The sequence below is a fragment of the Rhinopithecus roxellana genome, chromosome 19 (genome assembly GCF_007565055.1).
Source record: "Rhinopithecus roxellana isolate Shanxi Qingling chromosome 19, ASM756505v1, whole genome shotgun sequence".
NCBI classification, from domain to species: domain Eukaryota; kingdom Metazoa; phylum Chordata; class Mammalia; order Primates; family Cercopithecidae; genus Rhinopithecus; species Rhinopithecus roxellana.
Window position 1 is genome coordinate 54,331,331 of NC_044567.1, and position 17,706 is coordinate 54,349,036.

General features: G+C 51.9%; 1 protein-coding gene across 7 annotated transcripts in view; it reads right to left on the minus strand.

The window, feature by feature from the left end:
• Positions 1 to 17,706, minus strand: part of RAP1GAP2 (RAP1 GTPase activating protein 2) — a 255,997-nt gene that overhangs the window by 137,823 nt on the left and 100,468 nt on the right. The window contains exon 1 of one of the 7 annotated variants that reach the window (XM_030922802.1): positions 13,548 to 13,579. The exons of 5 other annotated variants lie outside the window; for them this stretch is intronic. In XM_030922802.1, the coding sequence (XP_030778662.1) occupies positions 13,548 to 13,567 (20 nt within the window). In that variant the 5' untranslated portion in view covers positions 13,568 to 13,579. Of the gene's footprint in view, positions 1 to 13,170; positions 13,191 to 13,547; positions 13,580 to 17,706 lie in introns of those variants that run through there. One more of the 7 variants, XM_030922803.1, reaches the window with a different exon arrangement.

The window sequence follows — 17,706 nt, forward strand, 5'->3', positions numbered from 1 at the left end:
AGCACCCCCACTGCCACCTCCAGAGAATCCTTCTGCGCCTCTTCCCAGGCCAAGTCCTGCCAGCGATGCGACAGTTCCAACCCCGCACCTCCATGACGGAAACCCACCCTCCCTACAGAGCCCAGCGCTCCAGCTTTCCAGGCCCAGACCCCATCCTGCCTGGCTCCCCGTGGCCCACGGGGCAGGACCAGGCTGAGAACACTTCCACGCTAGATCCACAGGGCCATGTGTACCCCTGCCTGCCCCTGCGGTTGACCACCCTTCCCTGTGGTCAACTAGGGAGCCAGATGAAGGGCCTGGGGACTACCTGGCTTGGCAGAGGATCCACTCCACCCTGTTAACCTGAACCTGGCAATCCCTGTCTTCTCCCCATCTCCCTTCCTCTTTCTTTCTTCCTGGACCTTGTTGATATAAACTTTGACAGCTGGAGAGGGGAGACCCTCCTGCCTGATCCAGGGCTGTAACTGGCTCAAGAAACCATCAGAGCCAAGACAGCACCTAGGTGTGTGCACACACTCACACACACACAAAGGCAGGCACCAGCTCCTGTTACCTCTCAGCTAGAGCTGCCAGCCTCCTTCCATGTACGGCCTTGGACGTTACCACCGTAGGCTCCAGCCTGGCTGCTCTGCCAGACACTCACCTGCCTGTGCACACAACAGAGCTGGGTCCAGCAGAGGCTCACCCCCTCCTCCACCTAGCCCACTCCCAAACAGCCACAGCTCCTCCTCAATGGGCCTGGTCTTTGAGAGCCATGATGGGGGAAAGGAAGAATGATCAAGCAGGAGGGCATCACCCTTGGGTCCTCTCAAGGCCCATGGTGAGGATGAAGCCTCCTCCTCTGTGAGGCTGGGAGCCTGGCAAGGAAAAGCATGCAGAGGGGGAAGTAAAGCAAGCCCCCACCAGATGCTATAGGGCTACTCTGGGCTTAGGAGAGGACCTCTGGAGATGGCTCACACGCACCTTGATGGACAGGAGCCCTGGCTCTCCAGGCACACACAGTCCAGAGGAGGACAGAGCTGGTTTTAACATCACCGGTCATGGGACGCTCATACGCACAGTCATGCCATCTATTTCTCCCCATCAGGCACAAGATGTCTACACCCATGGCACCAGATTATTGTCCAAGGCCCTGAGTCCCGGTCAAAAGGGCAGAGCAGCCAACATTCCCTAAGCTGAGCCCCTCTCCCCTGCACCAGCCCTTTCCCCCTGGATGCTGGCTAAGCTCCTGGGGCCGGTCTCTACTGGACACTGGCTAAGCTCCTGGGGCCGGTCTCTACTGGACACTGGCTAAGCTCCTGGGGCCGGTCTCTACTGGACACTGGCTAAGCTCCTGGGGCCGGTCTCTACTGGACACTGGCTGAGCTCCTGGGGCCGCTCTCTAGGAAGTGAGGCGGACTCTCAAGTCGGAATACAAGGCAGCTTCTGACCAGAAGGATTTCCCGAATGACGCCTGGGAACTTGGATGGCGCTAGAGCAGACATGAGCACCGGTGGTGACCAGCCTCATGCAAGCTCCAGTGCTGTGTCCATGACTCCAGAGGGGGTGCCAGGGTGGGCAGAAGGCATGACCGCCACCCTCAAAAACATCTGAACTGGGCCCAGAGTGGTGGCTCACGCCTGTCATCCCACCATTCTGGGAGGCTGAGGCGGGGTGGATCACTTGAGGTCAGGAGATCGAGACCAGCCTGTTCAACGTGGCAAAACGCCATCTCTACTAAAAATACAAAAATTAGCCGGGCATGGTGGCACGCGCCTGTCATCCCAGCTACTCGGGAGGCTGAGGCAGGAGAATCGCTTGATCCCAGGAGGCGGAGGTTGCAATGAGCCAAGATTGCACCACCACACTCCAGCCTGGGCAACAGAGCAAGACTCTGTCTCAATAAAATTAAATTAAATTAAACTAAATTAAATTAAGTTAAATTAAAATTAAAATTTTAAAAATCAGAACTACACACAGGCTCTAGGTCACAAGGTAGGACCTACCCCGCCTTGGTACACAGATGGCTTTGAGCGGCATCTATGGGGGACAAGGGCCACATTGTACCATCCTCACTCTTGGCTCCAACCTTCCCTCCTGTTTAAGAGCTAACTGCCTGTTATGGGTCACCCTGTGTCCCCCAAAAAAGATATATTGAAGTTCTAACCCCCAGTATCTATGAATAGAATCTTATTAAAAATGGGGTCTTTACACATATAATCACGTCAAGATGAGGTCGATAGGATGGTCCTTAATTCAATAGGACCAGTGTCCTTATAAGCAAGGAAGGCTGGCTGGGCGCCGTGGCTCACACCTGTAATCCCTGTGCTTTGGGAGGCCAAGGTGGGTGGATCACCTGAGGTCAGGAGTTCGAGACCAGCCTGGCCAACATGGTGAAACCCCCGTCTCTACTAAAAATACAAAAATTAGTCGGGTGTGGTGGCGGGTGTCTGTAGTCTCAGCTACTCAGGAGGCTGAGGCAAAAGAATCGCCTGAACCCAGGAGGTGGAGGCTGCAGTGAGCCGAGATCGCGCCACTGCACTCCAGCTCGGGTGACAGAGCAAGACTCTGTCTCAAAAAAAAAAAAAAAAAAGAAGGGAAGGCAATAATGTGAAGACACACACAGTGAGAATGCCTCATGACCACGAAGGCAGACACAGGAGCGATGCAGCTGCAAACCAACATATGCCGAGGCTTGCCGACCCTGCCAGAGGCTAGAAGAGGTGAGGAAGGATTCTTCCCTAGAGCCTGCAGAGGGAGCATGGCCCGGTTGACACCTTGATTTTGGACTTCTGGCCTCAAAACTGAAATAATAAATGTGGCTTTAAGCCATCTGAGGTCCTTGGTAACGGCAGCCCTAGGAAATGAATGCAGCACCCAGGCCCCAGGTTCTAGCCTTGACCTAAAGAGCCGAAAACAATGAAGATAAAATCCTGCTTCTGCCTCACCACCGCTGCTCTCATCAGCTCTTCTCAGGCTTGTCCTTTCCCAGGACAATGACATTTCCACGTGAGCCACCCTCCCAAGGATGACCAGGCACAGCCCAGCCCAGCCACCAGCTGGCACTGAGATAAGAGAGAGTTAAGTGACACGGTGCTTGATGCAATTCTGTCCCTTTTTCTCCCACTCAGGCAAACATATCACACATGAGGAGGTGGAAGTGATGTGATTTTATCAAGGGATAACCTTGAATGTGCTCTCATTAGATGCACAAGGTAAATCCTTAGCCGAGGTGACAACTTCCCTGTGACCCACAGGGATCCATCTCGCCACGTGTCAAGGCACTGAGATTGAAAGCTGCACCCCTCAAGCAACCCAGCCCCACAGTTGCACGCAACTCTAACGACGCGGGGTCCCAGACCCACCCAGGCGCCCACAGGGACCCATGAGAGGAGGGGTTGGAGATGGGGACAGCTTGGAAAGCAGAGAAAGGAAAAAGAGGATGGAGAGAAGCCAGAGGGGGAGAAGAGGAAAATTATGTACTCAGTTCAAAGAGAAGGGTGGTAAGGGCAGGCTGGAGAGGCGGGTCAGAGAGCCTCTGCCACCTGCGGGGGTCCTGGAGGCACTGCCCATTCTCGTATGGCACTGATGTTCCCTGCTCTGGGATTCTGGGATTCTTTCCCTTCCTAGAAGCACAGGAGACACAGGGGCACACGGGGCGGCTCAGGGAGACGAGGACGCATCCTAGACAGCTTTGGCTAAATGCAAATCTCTGGAGGAAATGGTCAAAGGGGCCTGGAGTGGAAACTGAGGAGTCAAAGGCCACAATTCACCCAGACGGAGCTGGGCAGACCCCTGGGGGAGCCCCTGTGACAGCACCCAGGCCTGCAGGCTCCTCGCCTCCACCCTCAGAGGGCTCTGCCTCAGACCATGTGGAGGTCACTGCAACTGTCATGTCTCACACATCGCTATGGAGAGCATCCTACACTCGGAATCAAGGGACTCCTGGGTTCCAGTTTGGCTCTGCCCGCTACCCAGCTATGAGGCCTTGGTTAGTTACCTCGTTGTGTCTTGTTTCCTTCATCTGCAAAGATGGGGTAATAATGTACCAAGGAGTTAAAAATAACAGCTGTGGCCGGGCGAGGTGGCTCATGCCCGTAATCCCAGCACTTTGGGAGGCTGAGGCAGGTGGATCATCTGAGGTCAGGAGTTTGAGACCAGCCTGGCCAACATGGTGAAACCCCATCTCTACTAAAAATACAAAAATTAGCCAGGCGTGGTGGCACACATCTGTAATCCCAGCTACTTGAGAGGCTGAGGCAGGAGAATCGCTTGAACTCAGGAGGCGGAGGTTGCAGTAAGCTGAGATCGCGCCATTGCACTCCAGCCTGGGTGACAAGAGCGAAACTCCGTTTCAAAAAAATTAGTTAATTTAAAAAAAAAAAAAAAACAGCTGTGAAATAAAACATGAAGTCCTATATAAATGTAGACTATGATGATGATGATTCTTATTATTATAACTCATAAAATGTTGATGTGGTCTCCAAGGGGAGACAGACGCAAGGGTCCAGGGCTGTTTAAATGCCTTGGAAAACATTCCTGGCATCTCAAATGAGTACCAGTTCTAGCCTGGGGACCGACTCTCAGGATCATAACCACTGGTTAATAATCAACCACAGGAAAAACACTCACCTAGCAGCAGATGGCTCTGGGGCCAGGAGTAAGGCCCCCTCCACACAGGGTTCTCCCAAAGCCTGACACTTCCCTTTTCTGCATCCCTCCCCACGCCCGCTCCCAGCCATCCACCCACGCTCAGCTACGCTTTCTCTTGCTTTCCAAATAGCCAAGCTACAGGAATACAGACAGCTGGGCTGCAAAGAGCTTCTCGGGAAAACCAAATTAAAAGGAACAAGAAACATGATTCATAAGAGCCAAAAGGGGGAAGCAATCCAAGTGTCCATCCGCCAACGAACAGATAAATAAAAGTCGGTTGTTCCATCCTGTGGAATATTGCTCACCCATAAAAAGATACGAAGTAAAAATAATTAATTTTCAAAAATAAAAATAGGACCGTGAGAAGTGGCTCACGCCTGTAATCCCAGCTCTTTGGGAGGCCGAGGCAGGCGGATCACCTGAGGTCAGGAGTTCGAGAACAACCTGGCTAACACGGCAAAACTCCGTCTCACTAAAAATACAAAAAATTAGCCCGGCGTGATGGCGCACGCCTGTAATCCCAGCTACTCAGGAGGCTGAGGCAGGAGAATCACTTGAACCCAGGAGGCAGAGGTTGCAGTGAGCCGAGATTGCACCACTGCACTCCAGCCTGGGTGACAGAGCGAGACTCCATCTCAAAAAAATAAAAATAAGTGACCGGGCGCCGAGGCTCATACCTGTAATCCCAGTACTTTGGGAGGCTGAGGCGGGCAGATCACGAGGTCAGGAGACTGAGACCATCCTGGCTAATACGGTGAAACCCCGTCTCTACTAAAAAAATACAAAAAAAATTAGCCAGGTGTAGTGGCGGCGCCTATAGTCCCAGCTACTCAGGAGGCTGAGGCAGGAGAATGGCGTGAACCTGGGAGGCGGAGCTTGCAGTGAGCCGAGATCATGCCACTGCACTCCAGCCTGGGCGACAGACAGAGACTCCGTCTCAAAAAAATTAATTAATTAAATAAAATTTTAAAATAAAAATAAAAACAAACAATGATAGCTTATGACTATAAAGACAATAGAAAGAAAAGGAATGAAGAACTGATGCATGCTACAACATGGATGCGCCTAGGAAGCACGGTTCTGAGTGACAGGAGCCAGGTACAAAAGGCCACATGCTGTGTGACTCCAGTTCCATGAAATCCACAGAACAGGCAAATCCACAGAACGGTGATGAGTGGTTGCCAGGGGCTGCAGGGAGAGGGGAATGGGATGCAATTGCTAATCAATACTCCTGCTAATCAATACTCCAGCACCACTCCAGTTCACTACATGGTCAGGTTATCTCACCTCTCTGTGCCTCAGCTTCCTCATCTGTAAAACGGTGTGACTACTATCTACCTCATGGGGTGTTATCCATAAGGCCCAGAAAGCACTTAGCACAGTGCCTGGTACGCAGCAAAGACACAATAGCTGGTCGCCTTGTGGCCAAGGCTCAAATCAACTGGAAGAATGGGTAGGGAGGAGGAGGAGCCAAGGCAGAAAGCTGATCAGAAGGCAGAGGTGGACAGGGGCAGTGACGTCTTCAGATCTGGGCACTCGCTGCCCCACATACTGTGGATGCTAAGCTGGGAGGCAGGGACATGGGAGCCCAGCAGCTGTGTGGGAACCGCCAGGCCCTGGGTGTATGCACATGGCTCAATTCCAAGCCCCAAGGGGACAGACATGGAGATGAGAGTACTGATGACCCTCATGCCTGTGCTGGGGCCAATGTGGAAGGGAGAAAGGGCATGAGCCCAGCAGACCTGGCCGACTGTGGGGGAGAGAAGAGGACATTGGATTCAGGAACAAAAGGCTCCCACAAGCGGAGTGAATGGGTAGCTTGAGAAGGAGCAGGTGTTGCGCACCTGTTTGCACCTGGCAGGGCTGACCTTGGGGTCACAGCCCATCCCAGCACACACTCTGAGAGGTTTCCAGAGATTTGGGGCACCAACTGTAGACCTCTGGTGATTCAAAGCTCCCCAGATGGCTGGGCGAGGCGGCTCACGCCTGTAATCCCAGCACTTTGGGAGGCTGAGGTAGGAGGATTGCTTGAGCCCATGAGTTCGAGACCAGCCTGGGCAATATGGTGAAACCCCATTTCTATAAAAAATTTAAAAATTAGCCCGGTGTGTGCGTGCCTGTAGTCCCAGCTATTCAGGAGGCTGAGGTGGGAGGATCACTTGAGCCTGGGAGGGCAAGGCTACAGTGAGCCGTGATCACGTCACTGCACTCCAGCCCGGGTGACAGAGCAGGACCCTGTCTCAAAAAAAAAAAAAAAAAAGGACTCCGCAGAAAATGCCAAATGGCCATCCCCACCCCTAATTCAATCCCAGGGTTCACGGAAACAGAGAGCAGCAGCCATGGGAGAAAGCACCAGATACCACCCGACAGCCTCATCATGTAAACAAGCACGTGGAGGCTGGAGAGCCGAGGGAGCCGCCCAAACCCCACAGCAAGCCTCTCTTCTATTCTCCAAGGAAGAGGCCCCATTTCCAACTCACCTCAGGCCACATTTGAGGGAAGTGAGCAGCAAGTCTCCAGGAGGGGCCGGGCGCGGTGACTCACGCCTGTCATCCCAGCAGTTTGGGAGGCCAAGGCGGGCGGATCACCTGAGGTCAGGAGTTCGAGACCAGCCTGGCCAACATGGTGAAACCCCGTCTCTACTAAAAATACAAAAGTTAGTCAGAAATCACTTGATCCCGGGAAGCAGAGGCTGCCGTGAGCCAAGAGCATCGCCCATTCCAGCCTGGGCAACAGTGTGAGACTCCATCTCAAAAAAAAAAAAAAGTCTCCAGGAGGATCATGTCAGGAAGCACAACTAGCTTCTGGACACCTGTTTTTCTGTTTGTTTTTGTTTCTGAGATGGGGTTTGCCCTTGTTGCCCAGGGTGGAGTGCAATGGCACAATCTTGGCTCACTGTAGCCTCCGCCTCCTGGGTTCCAGCAATTCTCCTGCCTCAGCCTCCCAAGTAGCTGGGATTACAGGCGCCCGCCACCACGCCCAGCTAATTTTTTGTATTTTTATTAGAGACAGGGTTTCACTATGTTGGCCAGGCTGGTCTCGAACTCCCGACCTCAGGCGATCTACCCACCTCAGCCTCCCAAAGCGCTGGGATTATAGGCGTAAGCCAGCGCGCCTGTCCTGGACACCCATTTATAAAGTGTCAGGGCCCTCAAGTGAGGGGACAGAAAAGGGAGAAGGTCAAAGGGGGCTACTGGTCCCCTGCACGGAGCAGACAGAGAGCAGGAGGCCCAGGCTGTGCGGGAGATGTGCCAGCTGGAGTCTCTGCTGCAGGCTACACCCTGCACAGGACCACGTGGCTGCATGTGGGCACAAAGGGAGACTTGGGTCAGACTCTGGCTGCAGCTTCAGAAGACACTCCTGCTGCTCTCCAGGTGCACTGGATGAGGACAGCACTGTCCTTCCCTAGAGGACCTGAAGTCCAAAACTGAACCAGGACTAGGAGAAAGGGCAGGAGCCAGGAGGAACAGGACCCTGTGGGCAGACCCCCCACAGAACCTCTACAGCCCCTCCACAGCCCTCTGTTTGGGGGCATCTGGGCTTCCTTGTGCACGAATCTCACAGTGATGGACCAATGTACCCACGAAGGCAAATCCTCACACTGGGAAAATAAGCCTTCACCAGACAAGCAGCTTTTAGAACTGACGCATGCTTTATGGTTCATACCCAAGCCAGAAGAGATTCCGAGTTCTATGTGAGCCTGGGGTCAGAGTCAGAAAATACGAGAGCTGGACCTCCACCCTGAGATCTCTGACTCCCACTCCAGTGCTCCTTCCCACTGCAACGGGAAAGCCAGCTCCACCCAGCCCAAGGACCACAGCGGGGAGCAAGGAGGGGACACTGGCCAACGTCTTCTTCTTGTGTGTTTTAAGTCTGAGTTCTCAGGGACTAAGGGTGGCGTCTCAGCATGGGAGGTGACATCTGTGAGATTCACAAGCATCTGAGAAAATGATCTGGGCAAAATGCAAAAAACCATCCTGCAGGCATGGCACAGCCACGTGAAAGACCCAAGTGCCAAACATGAATTGTGGGGTCATGGGGGTAAAACGAGAGAGGCAGAATCAAGTGCCATGAGGTCACAAGGAGGAGAGGGCTGGCTGTCCTTGGGAGACCAGCTACGGGATCGCACAGAAGGCAATGGCTAGGCCCAGAGAAGAGTCCAGCAGTGACCTACGGGAGAAACGGGGAAGGGGAGGGCACACAGGCAGAACACAGAGGAAGGTAACCAGCACAACGGAGAGACCACCAGTGTTGCTGATGCCCAGGAGACACATCATACCATTCGAGCGCACAGCAGGCTGGCAAAAGGGGAGGGCAGGCCAGCACAGTGGCTCACAGGTGTAATCCCAGCACTTTGGGAGGCCAAGACAGGTGGATCACTAGAGGTCAGGAGTTTGAGACCAGCCTGGCCAACATGGCGAAACCCCGTATCTACTAAAAATACAAAAAATTAGCCAGACAGGGTGGCGGGGGCCTGTATAATCCCAGCTACTCGGGAGGCTGAGGCAGGAGAATCGCTTGAACCCGGGAGGCGGAGGTTGCAGTGAGCCAGATCCACTGCACTCCAGCCTGACAACAGAGCAAGACTACATCTTAAAAAAAAAAAAAAAAAAAAAAAGTGGCAGGGGAGGGCAAATGCCAGCAAACAGGCCTCAAGGGTTAGGGCACTGCGTGAAGTGATCCACGTACACTATCTCATTGAATACCACAGTCCACTGAAGGAAACAGTATTAACCCCTTTTACAGACGGGGAAAATGAGGCTCAGAGAGGTTAACCGGACCAAGGTCATGTTGCTGGAAAGGAGCAGAGCGAGGCTTGGACACACACCTGGCTCCAGGGTCTGTGGCCTTAACCACGTGCTACACTCCCTCTGAGGAGGAGAAGGGGCCCGCTGGAGAGGAGCTCCCATGGCCCACAGCTTCCCAGAGCAGATGCGTGCATCCCTGATGGCCCCTGAGGGCACCTGGCATGGTCTTGACTATGACAGTCACTTACGGAGCTTTGACAGAGACCCTCTTTGTGGCAGACCACCCCGATTTTCCTTTTATGGTAGTGACGTAAAGGTGCCTTCTGAAACAAGTCCATTGAATTTTTAACACCTGAGCCAGCTGAAGGAAAACGTTATGGGCCTGAGACAGGTCACACACACACACACAGGACAAACAGTGCTGGCGCTGTGCGGACAGTGATGCTGGGAAAAGGCGCCGCACGCCGAACTGTCTCTCGGGGGCAAAGGGAGGAAGCCAAGGGGCCGGAGGCGGGGTGCCCATGACCTGCAGAGCTTTGCTGGAGGACTCTGCAAGCAGCAGAGAGAGAACGGAGTGGCTGGAAGGGAGGGGTCAGGGGAAAACTGAAAAGGGGCCAAGGGGCGCTGCCCTCTACTGCGCTCACAGCCGCAGAAATGACATGAAAGGGTCAGTCATAAGGCATTTCAGGAGCAAAATTAAGAGAATTTGGTGACAGAAAGTAAAGGAGGGGCTGAGAGCTAAACACACCAAATGACTTGGGTTTCAGAAAATGGAATGACGGACGCTTCAGCCATGACACAGAGGAGGAGAGGCGGCTTTGCGAGACGCAGATGATAAGGCTCTCTTTCTGGACACGCGGCAAGTCGGGAGCCCCTGGGATACCCAAATGGGATCAGAACAGCACTGAAACCTAAGCAGAAGGACGGGCGCAACAAGAACAGAGGTGGAAGCTGAGGCCATGGGAGGGGTGGAGGCCTCAGGGACAGCAGGTAGGGCTTTTGGGGTGGGTTGGTTGGTTGGTTGGTGAGATGGGGTCTCGCTCTGTCGCCGAGGCTGGAGGGCAGTGGTCCGATCTCAGCTCACTGCAACCTCCGCCTCCCAAGTTCACACCATTCTCCTGCCTCAGCCTCCTGAGTAGCTGGGACTACAGGTACCCGCCACCACACCCGGCTAATTTTTTTGGTATTTTTTTTAGTAGAAACGGGGTTTCACCATATTAGCCAGGATGGTCTCAATCTCCTGACCTCGTGATCCACCCGCCTTAGCTCCCAAAGTGCTGGGATTACAGGCGCAAGCCACCGCACCCGGCCTGGGATTTTGTTGTTGTTGGTGGTGTTGAGATGGAGTCTTGCTCTGCTGCCCAGGCTGGAGTGCAGTGGCATGATCTCAGCTCACTGCAAGCTCCACCTCCTGGGTTCAAGTGATTCTCCTGTCTCAGCCTCCCTAGTAGCTAGGATTACAGGTGCCTACCACCATGCCTGGCTAATTTTTGTATTTTTTTTTTCTTGAGATGGAGTCTCGCTCTGCCCCCAGGCTGGAGTGCAGTGGCGCGATCTCCGCTCACTGCAAGCTCCGCCTCCCGGGTTCACACCATTCTCCTGCCTCATCCTCCCGAGTAGCTGGGACTACAGGCACACACCACCACATCCGGCTAATTTTTGGTGTTTTTAGTAGAGATGGGATTTCGCCATGTTAGCCAGGATGGTCTTGATCTCCTGACCTCGTGATCCACCACCTCAGCCTCCAAGTGTGCTGGGATTACAGGCATGAGCCACCGCACCCGGCCTAATTTTTGTATTTTTAGTAGAGATAGGGTTTTTCCATGTTGGCCAGGCTGGTCTCAAACCCTTGACCTCAGGTGATCTGCCTGCCTCGGCCTCCCAAAGTGCTGGGATTGCAGGCATGGGCCACCATGCCCTGCCTAATTTTTATTTTTTATTTTTATTTTTTGTATTTTTAGTTGAGACAGGGTTTCGCCATGTTGGCCAGGCTGGTCTCAAACCCTTGACCTCAGGTGATCTGCCCACCTCGGCCTCCCAAAGTGCTGAGATTACAAGCATGAGCCACTGTGCCCTGCCGGCTTTCATGAAGCAAAAATGAACAGGAGCCCTCCAAGGGGCAGGGAAAGAGAGGTAAGAGGGCAGCCTGCTGAGATGAGCTGGGAGGGGGGCGCCCAGGGAAGAGCACATGCCAAGCAGGGGGTGGCAGGCAAGTCCCCTCTTACACCAGAGGCTCCGCTTCCCCTGCACAGAAGAAATCACCAAGCCAGGTGCCTGTGCACCCAGCCCTTCAAACGCACGCCGTCACTCAGAAACTGCCGACAGAGCAGTTCCCCTCCCGCGGTCAGCAGCTCTGCCTGGCACTGCCTGGCCTACGCCATGGTCAGAGCAGAGGCTGCCAGCGCACAAGGTCATAGCCTCAGGCAGCTTCAGAACTCACTCGCAAAACCCAGGAGTCACAAGGTGTGGGGTATCAGTATTTTCCCAACCCGAAAGTGCCCTTCACCTGGACGGCGAGGACAGGCGTGTTCATCTTACGATTCATTCAGTGTGGATGTATGACATTTATCACAATAAAAAATCACGTTTAAGCAGTGATAAGTATGTACCCTTACCTCCTTTAGGAGATATAAATAGAGATACTCTGCAATCTGTTGAGGCTTCCAGGATGAACCTGTCACAATGACCACACGCATTTATTATCCCACTTCTTCTGAGGCCCATTAAAATAACAGTAAGGGGGCCGGGTGCAGTGGCTCACGCCTGTAATCCTAGCACTTTGGGAGACTGAGGCAGGCAGATCACCTGAGGTCAGGAGTTCGAGACCAGCCTGGCCAACATGGAGAAACCCCGTCTCTACTAAAAATAAAAAAATACTAGCCAAGCCTGGTGGTGGGTGCCTGTAATCCCAACTACTTGGGAGGCTGAGGCAGGAGAATCACTTAAACCTGGGAGTCAGAGGTTGCAGTGAGCCGAGATCACGCCATTGCACTCCAGCCTGGGGAACAAGAGCAAAACTCCATCTCAAAAAAAAAAAAAAAAAAGAGGCCAGGTGTGGTGGCTCAAGCCTGTAATCCCAGCACTTTGGGAGGCCGAGACGGGCGGATCACGAGGTCAGGAGATTGAGACCATCCTGGCTAACACAGTGAAACCCCGTCTCTACTAAAAAAATACAAAAAAACTAGCCAGGCGAGGTGGCATGCACCTGTAGTCCCAGCTACTTGGGAGGCTGAGGCAGGAGAATGGCGTAAACCCGGGAGGCGGAGCTTGCAGTGAGCCTGAGATAGCGCCACTGCACTCCAGCCTGGGCGACAGAGTGAGACTCCGTCTCAACAAAAAAAAAAAAAAGAGAGAAAGAAAAGAAAAGAAAAGAAAAGAAAAGAAAAGTGGGAGGGAGGGAGGGAGGGAGGGAGGGAGGGAGGAAGGAAGGAAGGAAGGAAGGAAGGAAGGAAGGAAGGAAGGAAGGAAGGAAGGAAGGAAGGAAGGAAGGAAGGAAGGAAGGAGAAAGAAAGAAAGAGGAAAAAAGAAATATGATGAAAAGACTAAGTTGAGGAAATCTCCCAAAAAGTAGAACAAAAACATAAAGATACAGAAAACAAAAAAGGGAAGAGAAAAAAGATCAAATAGCTGACCAAGAAAGTTCCCAGAAAGAGAAAGGGGAGGGGAGCTGGCAGCTGGTACCCAAAGCTGGCATCTCTTGGTACTGATGGCTTTGTGCGCTCCCCTCTTGAACCTGGGCTGGCCCTGTGACTCAGTCTTGACCAACAGAATGAGACAGACATAACATTACCTCATTTTCAGGAATGAGTCACAGGAGCTCTTGCAGCTTCCACCTCAACCTCTAGGAACATTTGCTCCGGAGAAAGCAAGCCCGCACGTGAAAGGCCTGACTGAGACCGTCAGTGCTGTGGCTGGGAACAGGGAGCGGCTGCATGGAGAGAGCAGCCCAGATGTTCCAAACATCCCCGTCCATGCACACGAAGAAACCACCTTGGGCATCTCAGCTCCAGCAGATGCTATGAGCACACAGCCCAGCTCCCGGACATACGGCCCCAGCTGACTGTCGCAGTCATCTCCAGCCATCTGAGCCACCCAAGATGAGGTCCCAGACATTGCAAAAGCAGAGACAAGCCATCATCTCCAACACGCTCTAGCTGAATTCCTCACCCGCAGAACTCGAGCATCATAAAATGGCTGCTGTTTCACCGTAACAGAAAGATTAGCAGGGAAATAGTACAAGAACATCTTCCAGAACTGAGGTCCTGAGTCTCGGGGTCCACCAAGTACACGGCACAGTGAAGACACAAGATCCATCCCAAACACTGTCAGGACATTTCAGAACACCTGGGCAAATGAAAAATTCTCAATGACTCCAGAGAGAAAATATAAATACATACCATATACAGAGAAATAGGAAGCTGGGCTACGCGTGGTGGCTCACCCCTGTCATCCCAACACTTTGAAAGGTCGAGGCAGGCAGATCACCTGAGGTCAGGAGTTCGAGACCAGCCTGGCCAACATGGTGAAACCCCGTCTCTACTAAAAATACAAAAATTAGCCGGGCGTGGTAACACATGCCTGTAGTCCTAGCTACTTGGGAGGCTGAGGCAGGAGAATCGCTTGAACCCAGGAGGCAGAGGTTACAGTGAGCCAAGATCACACCATTACACTCCAGCCTGGGAGACAAGAGCGAAACTCTGTCTCAAAAAAAAAAAGAAAAAAGAAAAGAAAAGAAATATGAATCTGCATATCATCAGACTTTTCAACAGCAACTCTGGAATCTAGTAGGCAATGATGTAATAACTTTCAAAATTCTCAAAGAAAATTATTTTCAACCTAAAATTTTATACCCAGGCAAACTATCAACCAATAAAGACATTTTGAAATATGAAAGAGCTCAAAAAAATTCACTCCCTTGCACCCTTTCTTGGGAGGGCTACTATCACTAGAGGATGGGGGGGCTCTGGAAGTGAGATCTCCTGGGGGAAAAGATGGAATTGACAGGATATCTGATGGATGCAAGCTTGGTGGAGATGGGGGAGGGAGGGAGGGGCTATCTATTAAAGTAATTGTGGTAGAAAAAATAAAAGTAGAAAAATAGGCCAGGTACAGTCGCTCTCACCTGTAATTACAGTACTTTGGGAGGCCAAGGAGGGAGGATTGGTTGAGCTCAGGAGTTTGAGACCAGCTTGGGCAATACAGTGAGACCAAGTCTCTCCACAAAAATTAGCCAGGCATGGTGGAAAGCACCTGTGATGCCAGCTATTTGGGAAGCTGAGGTAGGAGGATCGCTTGAACCCAGGAGGTCAAGACTGTAGTAAGCCGTGATTGTGCCACTGCACTCCAGCCTGGGTGACAGAGTGAGACCCTATCTCAAAAATTAAAAAAGAAAAATAATGATAGGTCCATACAAAACAATACTAATGGCAGAAACAGGAGTTAATCATTAACTCCAAGAAACATGAAAAGTTATGCAAGAAATAAAACATGATGATGGTGCCCTCTCACATAACGATAAATAACATTTACACAGTCATAAAAAGTAAACATTGACTGTTGAATTGGACCAAAAACTGGTGCTACTGGGAGGATACACTGTGTAATAAGGCGTCCCATGTGTTGGCTGAACTCCCAGTAAGCCCAAGAAGAGAAGGAGCCTGTCTCACAGAGCCCAGCACAGGGGCGTGTTGAACCATCCATGCTAAGAAATCCCCCAGCAGACTGCAAGCACTGGGAGTTTCCCTATCACAGAGCCAACCGGCCTCCCAGCTAAGCCACTGCTACACTCTGCCCTAACACTCTGTGTCTTAAGTCTTAACTCTTCTGAATAAGATTACTTGGTGACATAATGGATTAGGAGCTTCCATCATTGGTTCAAACTAAATAACGGTTTCAGTGGGGACAGACTACAGCATTTCAGGATAAATCTGCCTGGTTTATTCAATTACTATAATAATGTTATCTCTATCTATGAAAGTCTCACTCATTAGAAAGACAAATGCATGGAGCTGTTTTCCGGCACTGAGACAGGGCCCCTGGTCCATCCTCGTTCCTCCCCTTTCTTGCTTGTGACCATGGTACATTACTGGAAGATGAGTGTCCAGAACAAGGGGTTCTACCCGTGACCATGCAATCAAGCATCGGTGACGTGGCTCCCAGGGACCAGGGCTAGGATCTCATTTCAACAACATGCTCTAACCCAACCTACAGAACCCAGCGTAGGCTGGGCGCAGTGGCTCGCACCTGTAATCCCAGCACTTTGGGAGGCCAAGGCGGGCAGATCACTTGAGGTCAGGAGTTCAAGACCAGCCTGGCCAACATGGGGAAACTCCATCTCCACAAGAAAAAAATATATATATACATATATATATATATACATACACACACAAAAAAAAATTAGCCACACATTGGTGGTGCGTGCCTGTGATCCCCTCTGGAGGCTGAAACAGGAGAATCACTCGAACCCGGGATGCAGAGGTTGCAGTGAGCTGAGATCGTGCCACTGCACTCCAGCCTGGGCGACAGAGTGAGACTGTCTCAAAAAAAAAAAAAAAAAAAAAAAAAAAACCCAGCGCAGATCAATCAAACCTCCTGCCTCCTCCCAGTGCTGGCCTCTTTCTCTGGGACATTAGAAAAGAAAGGACAAGATGCCTTCGAGAACCTTCAGGGGCAATACTGGAATCTGGCCGTGGCCCTTGCAGGCTTTCATGGCTCTGAAGTTCAGAAAGAGGGCTCAGCAGCCAGGAGCTCCACTGGGTGATCAAGATCATCCACGTGATGAGCAAAACTCACTCCCCCGGCCAAGCCTACCTCTGACCCAGAGAGAACAGAGGCCTCTGGCTGGGCTCTAACACGCACTCTGACCACTGGCCTGCCCCAGCACAGGGCCTGGCACCGAATGAACTGACAAACGTGTCACACATGGGGAGCTCCTAGACCCCAAGAGGTGGAGGACTCGGCTGAGCTGGCACCCGGCTCGTGGCCACTGCAGTTTGGTCCATCAGTGCTTTGGCTGACCTCATCTCCCTGCTCAAGAGCCTGAGACACGACTGGTAGGAACGTAAGTGAGCACAGCCACTGTGGAAAACAGCACGGAGGGTCCTCAAAACAGTAGACACAGAACCACCACGTGACCCGGCGATCCCACTGCAGGGCACACATCCAAGGGAAAGGCAATCAGTCCGTTGAAGAGCCTCTACGCTCCCGTGTTTACTGCTTACGACAGCCCAGGTGTGGGATGAACCTGAGTCCACCAACGGATGAATGTACAAAGAAAAGGTGGTATGGGCCGGGCGCGGTGGCTCACGCCTGTAATCCTAGCACTTTGGGAAGTCGAGGCGGGTGGATTGTCTGAGCTCAGGAGTTCAAGACCAGCCTGGGCAACATGGTGAAACCCCAGCTCTACTAAAACACACACACACACACATACACAAATTGCTGGGTGTGGCAGTGTGCACCTGTAGTCCTAACTACTTGGGAGGCGGAGGCAGGAGAATCACTTGAACCCGGAAGGCGGAGGTTGCAGCAAGCTGAGATCGCACCAATACACTCCAGCCTGGTGACAGAGCAAGCCTCTGTCTCCAAAAAAAAAAAGAAAAGGTGGTATATATGCACGGTACTAGCCAGCCATAAATAAAGAACAAAATCCCCGTCATTCATGGTGATGTGGATAAAACTGGAGGACATTATGTGAAGTGAAATAAGCCAGGCACAGAAAGACACACTGCAGGTTCTCATTCAAACACAGAAGCTAAAAAAGTTGATCTCATAGAAGTAGAAAGCAGAATAGTGGTCAGTAGAGACTGAGAAGGGCAGGAGAGGGGTTAGAGAGAGGTTGGCAAAGATACAAAAGTACAGATAGGAGGAATCATTTCTAGTATTCTGTAGCATTGTAGGGTGACCATAATTAACAATTTATTGTATATTTTCAAATAGCCAGAAGAGCAGATTTTGAACGTTCCCAATACAAAGAAATGATCAACGTTTGAGGTGACAGACATGCTAATTACCTTGATTTGATCATTACACATTGTATACATATATCAAAATATCACACTGTACCCCCAAAATAGGTATAATTATGTGTCAATTAGAAATCATGATCATGGCCTGGGCGCGGTGGCTCACGCCTGTAATCCCAGCACTTTGGGAGGCCGAGGTGGGTGGATCACGAGGTCCAGGGATCGAGACCATCCTGGCTAACACGGTGAAACCCTGTCTCTACTAAAAAATACAAAAAATTAGCCAGGTGTGGCGGCAGGCACCTGTAGTCCCAGCTACTCGGGAGGCTGAGGCAGGAGAATGGCATGAACCCAGGAGGCGGAGC